A 12,769-nucleotide genomic window follows, 5' to 3' on the forward strand; every position below is an offset into this window, starting at 1 on the left:
AACGCATAACCTGTAATCTAAAAACAAGCAAAACATCCTAAAGAAACATAGATCAGTATAAATTGAATATTCAGATGAGAAATTTAAGGCACAAAACAAACATAAAATCGAAAAAAAATTATTTATAAATAAACAAAAATTAATTTGATTTTTACATACCATATTATTATATTCCTCAGTCTTATTAATTAGTGTAGTTGTTGCATATGGTGTAGGATGGGAGCTATAAAATGTTGAAAGACTTCTAGTATTAACTTCAGCATAATCTGCTGATTCCAAACCTACACCAGCTAATGTTCCACCTGGTCCAACTCTCATTACTTTATTTTCACCATCTCCTGTACCTCCAAGTCCCCACCCACGATCAATCCATAAACTTTCCTTGACTCCACCATGAACCAGATCATTGGTATTTACCACCGGAACTGTAAACAAAGTAACAAATCAGGAAAATTTATTTAAACCTTATTACTGTTCACTAAGAATTACTACGCTTACACAATAGTGTTTACAACTGATTATGGGATGAACATCTTTTTAGGATAGTAGGAAAGGTAAAATTACATGATTTTTTTTATTTATTTATTGTTTTCTTCTATAAATGATGTTTAAGACAAAAAATGATTATTGATTTACTGATTTAAAAAAAAAATATAATGTATGTAATTTTATACAGAAGAATGTAAATATAAAATGTAGATTTTCTTACCACTTAAATGGCTGATATGTTTTGTCAGTGAATGTTTCTTCCTCACATATAATGTTGAAACAGTAGCTAGGAGAAAGACTACAGCAGCAAATGCAAGAAGTAGTATAAGCCAAGTATGTGTAGGTCCTTCAGTAGGCTGAGAATATGGACGTAATCTAGTTAAAGCTAAAGGAATAACTATACTATAAGGACCTATACCAACTCTGGTATATGCAGCAACTCTTGCGGTGAAAACCCCATTTGATGTTAGATTACTTAACAGTATTGATGTTGTAGAAACATTTAATGACATCTGAGCAACAACCTTTGTACCATTTCCCTTGATTTGCACCTGAAAGTTAAATAAATAATTGCTTAATCACAATATTTACTAGAAATATTTTTACTTTTCAATGTTCAAACATTTAATACACAATTTTTAGTGTCTTAGCTTCCCTACAAACACCCATAAAACATATTTCGTAACACCTTGACTTCATAATTCTTTGGGTGATGACAATTTATGCCAAAGAATTGCATTTTATATATTATGAATAATACATATTTTATAAATTAGAAATTAGGTGGGGGAACTTAGGTGGAGGGTGTTCTTTAATCAATATTGTATGACTAATAAATAAGTAAAACATATTAGTGCCCAACTTCTTGGCTGTAATATTGTGAATCTACTTATCTACATTTATTTTTAGGATTTACATTACATCTGCTTTTGGTAATTAGTAGAGACCAGTTTATATGCATTTGTATATTAAGCCCATTCCCACTGGTTATTGCATATTTTCCTTAAAATCTAGTGATGATGTATATTTTCACTATATTTACAATATTTTTCGGTATGTACCTGGTTAATAAATGAAGTCTTACGTTGTAGCCAGCCAAACCTATTAGCTGCACGGCTCTTAGAGCGCACTTACCACCCACACATCTTTTGTTTTGGTAGAATAATATTGTTATGAGAACAAGTAAAACACAGACTCATGCGAGACAAAGACAGACGATACCGTTCTGCGTCGTGCATGCCTACCGCAGCACTTCTCTCAAAAGACAATTAAATTATACCGTTACTGTTGATGCGCTCATTGAATCAGTTTAGTTTTTTTATTTATTTCTGCAAAGTTTAATGTGTAGCATGCCTACTGAAAAAAAAAGTCTCTCTTTGTGGATAGCTGACTACCCTGGAATATTTACATACAACGGAAATGTTTTATATTGTTGAAACAAAATTATGAGAAAAAAAATTATGTGTACAAAAAAGTTTCAAATAGACCAGCATGTCAAGAAAAGTCTTCACATCCCAGGATTGCAAAAGTAAGGGCCATGATAAGTACTTACAATAGCTGCAAGTAGCAGTGATTTCACTTCCAAAGGTAAACAAAAAACCACTTGAACATGGATTTACATGAAGCATTGCTTACAAGAAATATTTCTCCTTACAAACTTACAAATCCTACCTTCAAAGATTTTCTACGAAAATATTGCTTGAATCAAAATATAGCAGATTTATCAACATTGCGTAAATATTACATACCAAAAATTTAAAAATATATAGGAAAAATGAGTGTTAATCACAGCTATTTTTTTTTATACCAGAATCGTTAAATGTTCCCTTGGAATGACAAACTGCCATAGCCACTGCATTATCGAAGTCATTTACTACACTGTTAATAGCCTCGAAATGTTCATTGTAAAACAGTACAGCTTTAATCATGTTCCCCGTCAAGTTACCACTGGTTGGGGAGGAAAAGGCACATTTGGCAGTTTTTGTTTATAAGCCTTATTGCAAGCAGGTGCCTTAAGAAACACTTTCTTTGTTGATGAAATCAGTTTACTTACATTCCCAAATGTGGATCGTACTTAGCATGTAACATGAATCAAATTGGGATAAAATATTTGGAGAGCTTTGACTGCCTTGATCAAAAAAAGAGCAGCATCTGCAGGAAATATAAACACTCTTTCATCTGCAGAAGATTCAGGAAATATATTTTTAATACCCTCATTCACAATTTTGATGACTGTAGAATGATTTTTCTTTTCAAGGTCTTTGCAGGCCTTAATAAATAGGAACAAAAATAAATATTAGAAATAGGAACAAGAAGGGTCTAGTTTTAATATAATCCAATGACAACACATATTCAACCTGCCATTATGCAGATTACTCTTATCAAAGATAACTTCAGTCACTATCAAATCAGAATAGGAAAGATGATAAAATTTAAACCAAAGACAACATGACATTCACTCTTCAGTATCTGGAATACATATCAGTAAATCAGATAAAATTTAACACTTAACACTTAAGATTTCTTCAGTAACTATCTAATCAGATAGGAATGCCTATAAAAATTACACCAATGACAACAGACATTCATTCTTCATTACGTCAGATTCTTTCTTCTTCCTGTTTAGCCTCCAGTAATTACCATTCAGATAATGCTTCAGAGGATGAAGTAGTCTTGTACAGTCTCAGTTCAACCATTCCTGAGATGTGTGGTTAATTGAAACCAACCACCAAAGTACACCGGTATCCACAATCTGGTATTCAAATCCGTGTAAAAATAACTGACTTTACTAGGACTTGAACTCAGTATGTCAGATTACACTTGATATTCACCACCCTCAAGACTACTTCAGTAGCTGTCTTTGGTTTGTTGGCATTTTTCCCATCACCACCTCATTCGATCGCCCTAAAACATAAGACTGAATGTTCTTGCCACAAATGGCTACTGTGCCTCAAAACGGTTTAGTGACTAATATCCTAATTAGATCCTAGAGTTTACCTAACTGCGTGAGTGGAATAAGCGTGGTGCCCTACACCACTTGCTTGCATGTCCCACTGCTCACTTGTCATATATAACTAAAATGGGTAGGTGCACCCTGTCTAAATATTAAAATATATGACTTGTCAATAAATTAAAATTTTTTCCGTCAAGGACAGCAATTTGCTGCCAAGTCTAGGTTGCTGAATGCCAGCAAGTACCATCCACCATATTATAGCACTTGGAGCTATATTTGACTGATGGCTAGCCACTTCTTGAGGGTAGCTTCCTACAGCAAACGGTAGGGGTTTTATATCTCTTAAACTACTAATGCGGTTGAACAAAGCAATGGCATCAAGGAACTCCCACATGGTCTGACAATGCGCCCATGTGCACATGGGCATATTGGCCCATTCAGGCCAATGTGGCCTGAATCTGAATGCGGTTCAATGCACATTGACTTGCCACTTATAAGTGACCAATTTTTCCCTTGATCTCAAAGTTCCATGATGGTCTGAATTCTGCCCCCCCCCCCCTCGGAAGAGCTGGGCAGTCAAACATCATGTGTAAGTTCGGCTAGACTTCCCCGCAGATGCACAGCTCATCAGCCACTAGGAACCGAAACAAATATTGGTTCAAATTCACATGGCTGAAGAGCACTTGGGCTCCTGTTACCCTTAAAATGAACTAGAGGCGTACCATCCCCCCGGAAGACCTGTATTAATCTGTACAAGGACCTACCCTTGGTCGTGGTGTGCCATTCTTGCTGCCATGCTTCCATCGCGAGGCTGTAAAGCCTCCTCCACAGGCAGGAGATGGGCAACAGTTCAAAATTTAGAACTGGTGCACTGTGATCACCGTTTCGCTTCAGTACAGGGCTGGCTCGAAACCGTACCCCAAATACTTCGGCTTTCCTACCTCTTTGCAATATCCACATGGCTGCCCGAACTTTCATCACTAAATTGATTGGGAGAGCCTTTCCCAAAACAGTGGTAGCTTTGTAGGAGGTTGTTTTAAACACACCAGAGCATACAATTAAGAATCTGCGCTGGGCACTTCTTAAATTTTGAATAAGTGCTCGATTTCTTTCCAACCTATGCGCCCAAACGGACGCAGCATAAGAGGTCATACTTTCAAAGAAACCTCGGTACACCATGTACAAACGATGGCCCAACAGCTCGTAATCCTTCCGAGCAATTCTCCTAAGCTTGTGCATAACAGAGAGTGTCCAGTCATCAGAGACAGCAACTTCTCATCAAACACAACACCTAGGTACTTATGAACTCTAACTCGGTTGATTACACAGTCTTTATACTTAATACAGCCTTTATACTTTTTTGGGTTACAACTGGAGCATTATTGAATGACAGTTTTTTTAAAACATTTTTGACTATTCAATTTCCACAAAAGCATCAATTCACATTTTATTCTATCAACTTTTTTTGAACAATTTGTGTCTTAACTAACCACATCAGTTCTCATATATCTTTAGATCTGACAAGAAGAGCAGTACTTGTTTCCAATAATCTACATATGTAAACAATGAGTGATTTTTTGATAAACAAACTACACTGTGCACCAAACAGAATGTACATTTTAAAATGTAGCTAGTACAACTAAACAGTGCAGTATTAGAGAAAAATGTAATGATTCTGTATTAGTGATAAATTATTTGTGGTTAGTTACAGAAACACACAAAACAAAATAATCCTTTCATCCTTTTCTGAGATGCAGTAATCATGAGTCCTTGATCAAGCTTGTGTAATAAACACTTTAAATTTTATTCTTTTAGGTTACAACTGATCTAAAGAAAACATATATTGATTAATTAATCATATATATTCATTAATTTATATTGATTAATATTGTAGTTCATTATCTCTAATTAATACTTAATTAGTTTTATCTTAAATTATTTAGAAAGTAGTGAATATGATCAACTCCAACATGAGTTGCCATTCATTATTTTCTATTAGGTAACTGAAAAATCTGTTTTAATTCATTAAAAAAAAAAAAAGCTCTGCAGACTGAAGAATAATGATAACAATGAGAGATACATTTTTCTCTACCTCTTTATACTAACAGTTCTTAAATTTGAATATATGTGATGAAATTTTATTGTAATTATTTTATTACTATAAGAGATAAGAAAAAACTAAAATTAACAGTAAAAATCATGTTATATCACAGTCAGATTAAGATGGGTCAATGGCCTAAAGTTCTATTATTCTAGAGGCCATCAAACAAAAATTTTCTTTTAAAAGAATAAATTTCTTAAAGTTGTCTCCTATATTAGACTTATAGCTGCAGATCTTGAGGGCCTTACGATCAAGTGAAAATTGCTTACAGAGTGAAGCATAGCCCTAGACAATCGAGGTATTAATTCTGCTGAGCTGTAACATATGCAGCATCAACACATAATGTTTTGGTCCTGATGATGGTACTAAGTTAATGAATAACCAGTATTTATTGACTTACCAAAGAAATAAAGAAAAATTATAAATAATTTAATATATATTATAGAACAAGTCTCTCAAAATATCAAGTAAAAATAATTAGTAAAAGGAGTTGCAGAATCATTAGAAAAATGTTATAAAAAATATAAAATCAGTTATTAATTACATATAGTATTACTAAATACCTTTAAGGAAAAATTCTGAAGAAAGGAAGAGAGGAAAATCTAAGGAAACATTCCTGAAGTGGAATGAAAATGCTATGGAAATAAAGTAGCTAGGGTCTTAAGTTGAGAAATAATAGTATAATATAGGTTTGTATCAAGCTTAAATGCTTTGGGGGTTGTAGATAAAGGATTACCTTATAACCCAATATTACACCATTGTGATGTTGTGGAGGAGGAGGTGCCCAGTGAAAAAATACAGCTGTTGCATTAATAGTGCCAACTTGAACATTATCAGGTGGTGCAGAAGGTACTAGAACATAATAATAAAACATTAATATTATTTATAAATAACCATCAAACAGTTATATTTAAATATAGGTTATATTTAAGTTATATTTAAATATGCTAATACTCATATTTCATTGGCAGAATTAATAATGAACTATTACTACTGTTTTGAAAAAAATAATCCTTTGTAATAATTATTAAAGTAATTTCTAAACTGCAGTTTTTTTAAAAACCATCTGTAAGATAGCTTAAAACTGGATGATGTTTAAGAGTGAGAAATGTGCTTATCAGCCACTATTGGCACAGGAGATTTTTAATAACACTAATATGAGGTCAAGGAGATTTATAATGGTGAATAGATTGGTAATTAGTCCTAGTTTATATTCTATATAACAATTTCAGAAACCTATGAACAGAATCTGGTATAGAATCCATAATAATATGGCCAAAAGTTCAAAGTTGTTATTTAAATAATACAATAATTATTTAATTACTTCATTTATCTGCAAGAAATTTTATATTGGAACCCAGGAGAGTTTATTGTGACTCATAACAGTATTTCAACTGTAAGGTTTGTGTCTTTCTCATTGTGGGATATCAATTACCAAGCTAGAGACTAAATTGAGAAGCCATTACTCAATTTATTAATTATATTAAAAACCGTAATTTATTGTTTAAAGGTAATAGGATTGCCATTGATGAATATTTCTAATTGATGAAATATCATACATCATACAAAGACAATTGTTTATAATCTATATATATATATATATATATATATATACACATTATACGGTATATAAAGTATACAGTATACATATTGTATTTTCTTTTTCTATGAAAATATATTTAGCTTAAGGGTAGGGAAAACTTCACATAACAAACACATGTATAGATTTTCAAAATTGACACTTTATTTTATATAAAACCCCTAAGTCGCTGTTTTGATTCCAATGGAATCATCTTCAGTAGTATAAGAAAAACAAAATAAACATTTTTAACATTAGTGAAGTATCAGTATTTTTGAAATATGGAAAGGAGAACATGTAGCTTCTGTGAAGATCTACATGTAACACCAAAACATGTAGATAAACCGGTAGTTTATTAATGGTAAAAATTTTTATTTTGTTTATGATGATTCCACTGGAATTAAAACAATTAAACAGTGTTTTTATATAAAAGTGTCAATTAAGGAAATTTATTTGTTGCTTTTATTTGTTGTAATAATTAGCAAATCAAGAAGTTTAACAAATTTTATTCACATAACATGTCTAAAAAATTACACCTTGTATCTACACTTTGACTTCTCCAATGCTATATCACTTTATATTCCAAATCATTTTGGTATACATTAGTCTTCACAGCAGCACTTTGTATGTTACAAAAAGTCATATAACATATGGCCAATTGTATATTCCATTGGAGCATATAATATTCATAAATTAGATGATAATGTATAACTATAGAAAATGAACCTTCATCCTTAACAGAGATAACTAAAAACATTCCCCGTGATTTTTAATTCACAATCATCATTAGTCAGATTTATTACTGACTGTCAATACATAATCATCAAAGCAATACACCAAAATAAAGTAGTTTATGAAATAATTAGTTTTTGAAAATTTCAGCATGTAACAAAAAATTAATAAACAAATAAGTTTTAAAACTTCATAACAATATAAATTAATGCTACAGTATTCACTTAACATTTAATTTGTTTGTAATGTTAGTACTTATACTTACTATCTTCTAATGTTTGAACAATTTTGGAGTTAGATGGTTGACCTTCAACAGATTTAAAAAATGGCACTAAAAAGAACTCATATTTTGTATATTTTCTTAAATTAGCAACAACATAACTTGTTGCACCAGCATTTAGGACGGTAACCATATTGTATTTTTGTGAACCACCAGACAAATCTCGAAACCTTACATATAATCCTTCAACATATGCTTCACCATTTAATATCTGAAAAAGTTACAGTCACTAATAACAAGTAATCTCCATTTTAAATATTTTAAAATCATGTTAATTTAGAATGTTTTGCTTCTTATAAATCTGTTCTCTATTTAGCTGTAAAAAAAATATCAATGCATTTGTAACATAATTATAAAGTATAATTTTTTTTTTTAATGCCTCAACTCTTCTAGCAGAAATATTCATTTAATATATTATCAATAACTGTCTGAACAAAGCAGAGAGTTCAGCTACATCTTATAAAAGAACAGTAATTACACCTGAAATTGATAATGATGAAATTGATAATATTTAATATTAAGTATTAAAAAAACTCACTTTCAAAGAACAAATTAATGGAACTTTTTTCAAAAGCACTTTGTTTTCTAAAGGTCTTTCAGCACTAATTACCAAAATCATCTTCTTGATGGAGTATCCAATAACACTATTGGTGCCTCATTAATTTAAAAATGGACCATTTAATTTGTAATAATTTTAAAATTTATCAATTTAATTTTTTACAGTACTTCTACACATAAAATTAAGATCACTATTACATTAAAATTATGAAATGGTTAATATTAATAAATGAGTTCAAAACCATATTACTATTAGCATTTTCACAATTTAAGAATGAATATTCTACAGACATCAGTTTATACCACATAGTTAATGCTACTTTTTTTTTAACTTTATTGGTTAAAATAGGTTCAATTTTTAAATTTATCAGTATGTTTAACAATGTATCAATAGTTAAAAAAATTATGTCTACTCTTGGAATTGAGTTAACTAATTGAAAACATAACATAACTGATATAGTTATAAAGCCTGCAGTTCTCATGTTTTTATTAAAAGTTTAATTTCCTTAGAATAAATTTTTTTGCTTTTACAATCATCAGTGATGCTAACAAATTTAATAATTTTATTTGCATAAATAATTTGAAATGTTCATTTAATATACTATCAATAAAAATCAAGAAAATTTTTCAAGTAGAAAATTTTATACTGTTACCAGTAAATGTATAACAGTAAATCTTAACAGTAAATTTACTGTACCAGTAAATTTTATACTGTTACTATAATATTTAAAATTTGTTATTTTACTTTATATACTGTATAAAATGCTTTTCATACCTCCCAAGTAAGTTTTACAGCAGTTGAAGTAATTGGACTAAGATCTTGAAGGATGATTACTTTAGTTCCCAATCTAGATCTTGCTTCATCTAAGATCTGAGGGGGTACAACTCTACTTTTATCACCTCTTCCTAGTGTCTGAACAACTTTGGATACACCACTGGGTATTGACAAGCCATGAGCATTTTCTGCCCTTACTACAAACATATAGGATGTATCTGGTTTTAAATCTGAAATCTGAAAAAATAACCTTCATTAGGTAATTTTTAATGGTAAAATGGCTGGCATCGTGTTATCATATAATTGAATCTCTCAACATATTCATTAATATTACTTCATTTTATTAGATATTTGGTTTATTATCTCCTATCATCCTCCACTCTGGGTTGCTTCTAAGTTCTAAGGTTCAAATCTTATTAAAGGCACTTACTTTTATAAGGATTTGAATTCTAGATCGCAGATACCAATGGTCTTTGGTGGTTGCTTTCTACAAACCACACATCTCAGGAATGATTGACCTGAGACTACAAGACTACTTTCATTTACATACATACATATCAACCTCATTCATCCTCTGAAGTACCTTATGGTGGTTCTGGAGGCTAAACAGAAAAAAGAGAGAGGCTCTGTTCTGAGGAACTGTTACTATTATTAAATTAATTGTAAATAACTAATTATAATGAAACAGAATTTAGTAATAAGATAAAACTATTAAAGATTGGAACAGACTGCAGTCAAATTATTTGCTTACCATACAAACCACTTAAAATAATTTCAACTAATATAAAAAAAAAACCTAAAAAAAAACTTTATATGAATGCAATAACTGAGGTATAAAGCTGAGGAGAAAACAAAAAACTGTTACTGGCTACTTTAGGCTGCACATTTGAACCTCAACTCTAGCTGCTTCATCACCATGCCATGCTTGGTATACACTCCAGATCTGTCGTTTGTTTTGTTATATCTTAACAGAAAGTAAAATTAGAGTTCAATCTAGTGGTGATAGTTGAGTATCATAATCTCATAGAAAAACTCACATACAATCTGACTATTTGGCTCTGTCCCACAATATCTCATTGTTAATGAAAAGTTAATTTTCATTCTGATCTTTAAACTCCAGGGTAATATGGGTTCTAGTACTATACAAGAAGAGTAGGGTGATGGTTTTCTAGGATCATTCTTTTATTAGCACAAGAATCATCAGTCGCTATGCCAAACTACTAAATATTGGATGAAATCTTTATTATTGAACAGAGAGACTGAATAAAACTATTATTCTTATTTAAATAAGCCTTTAAATTAGAATATTATTAATCCCATTTGTAAAGTGTTTATCGTTTTCTGTTATGCTTTCAGTATGAGGTATGAGAAGAATCCTCTTCTTTAGGTCAAGGAGGGGTTACAAAATAGAACTGGGAATGGCAGTGATATCAGAAAAACTTTCTCCTCTTCTCAGAGTAGTAATAATCTAAACTCAAGTACACAGGTCAAAATCTCTCAAAGACTTCCTTTGTACAATACATAGGACTGCCTGATGGCAAACACCGGTTATTGCAACCTAAAAACTTCTAACAAATTATTTTAAGTTTTCAGGTAGTGATCAGGTTTTCAGGTTATTATCAATAATTTACATCAAGTAGTAAACTGAAATATTTATGAACTCTGTCTAAAATTTGTTTATTTAATGATAAACAGTTGGTGTATTTTTCAGAATAATGTACTACTGAATAAACTAATTTATTGACTAGGTAACAGAAATTACATTTTTGAATATAGTCACTAAATATTGAAATAATAATTAAATATAAAGTAAATGAATAAATATGCTATGACTTAGGCACAGATACAATTAAATTTTACTGGTTTATCTACCCTTCATGATGACTAAAACCATCTTTCTTTATTCTCTAACTATGTATATAAATTACCATGTATTAAGAGTAAGCAGGACAGTTCAGGTCTAATTTATACTTTAATTTTGGAATAATTCCCTATTTACTGTAGGCATAAATTATTTTGCAAAGAGGTAACAATTTCACATCCAGGTAGTTCAGAAACTAGATAAATCATTCAAATGATATCGGTGATTCCACTAGGCTCTGGTGAGTGTATTTCTCTTATGGTGCGAACTAAAGAAAACAAAAATTTAACAACTATAACCAAACATTGAATATTGTAAAGAAAAAAAGATATCATCTGCTCTGTATAGAGGACAAAATACTTGAGGTGATAATTTAATGAAAAAGAGATACAGGAAAAGGTTAAATACAAAAGATATGAAATGCTACTTAAAATAGTTTATTTAAATAACTATATTACATAAAATTATTGGTCAAGAACCATCAAACTAAATAAGTTAAATATACTGCTGACTTGGTCAAATGTTAGAAGATAGAATAAGTAAGAAACTTATTAAATCACGGCCATATTTAACATAGGAAACAGTCAATACTAAGTAAATAAATAAAAACTAACTACAGTTATTGTAAAATAATAAATGCTAACACTATGCTCTTTAATTTATTTTTTTATTTAAAAATGATTTAAAAGAGAAAAGGCATTTTCTCTTTTCCTTAGGCAGATGTAGTTTACAGACAATTGAAATTGGTGTATAACAATAATAAAGAAGTTGAGAGAAATTATTTTTACATGGTTTTGTGTTAGTTTTTTCCATTATAAAAAGAACTCTGCCACTCAGCGGTTTTTTTTTTACAAACCCCTAACTAGTTGCTAGTTTAATAAAATTTCTAATGGAGTATATATATATATATATATATATATAGGGCAGAATAAATTAAGGCAAGTATGAGAGCTATAGTTCCTTAAAATGTAATAAAATTCCTAAATTCCTTAACAAATACCTTGAAATTTAATATCTTATTATTAAAAAAATGGAATTCGCAAGTTTTTATTACAATTTTTTTTTACATTTTATACAAATTTCTTTCTTTTTTTTGTAAACTATACTTACCAGCAGCTGTAACATTCCAACAAATTTTATCACTGATCAGAAACTGCATATGAAACAAATTGACTGATTAATCAATGATGATTTCTACTTGACTATAAACATTTTTTTTTTTTAGTTATTTTATTTTATTATTTTAGTTTTTATATTTATTTTTTTAAGTTTTCAGTTTGTTTGTTTATTTTCTAAAATTTGTGGTTAATGAAGATTAACCACAATGAGAAGGTAAACTGGCTTTCTAGGGATTTCTAGGGACAGACAGTGCATTTCTTTCTGCTTTAATTCCATTCAGCAGCTTGATAACAATTGATGAGTTGTTTGACAAAATACCTTA

At 30.4% G+C, this 12,769-nt stretch overlaps 1 protein-coding gene across 1 annotated transcript in view; it reads right to left on the reverse strand.

Moving 5' to 3' along the window:
- LOC142326916 (roundabout homolog 2-like) overlaps positions 1-12,769 on the reverse strand; it is a 677,975-nt gene that overhangs the window by 21,553 nt on the left and 643,653 nt on the right. Inside the window, exons 9-13 of the mRNA XM_075369647.1 lie at positions 9,468-9,704; positions 8,120-8,345; positions 6,280-6,395; positions 710-1,040; positions 160-425 (exon numbers count right to left, since the gene is read on the reverse strand). Of these exons, the coding sequence (XP_075225762.1) occupies positions 160-425; positions 710-1,040; positions 6,280-6,395; positions 8,120-8,345; positions 9,468-9,704 (1,176 nt within the window). The remainder of the gene's footprint in view (positions 1-159; positions 426-709; positions 1,041-6,279; positions 6,396-8,119; positions 8,346-9,467; positions 9,705-12,769) is intronic.

The sequence above is a fragment of the Lycorma delicatula genome, chromosome 6, assembly GCF_047948215.1.
Source record: "Lycorma delicatula isolate Av1 chromosome 6, ASM4794821v1, whole genome shotgun sequence".
Classification (NCBI taxonomy): domain Eukaryota; kingdom Metazoa; phylum Arthropoda; class Insecta; order Hemiptera; family Fulgoridae; genus Lycorma; species Lycorma delicatula.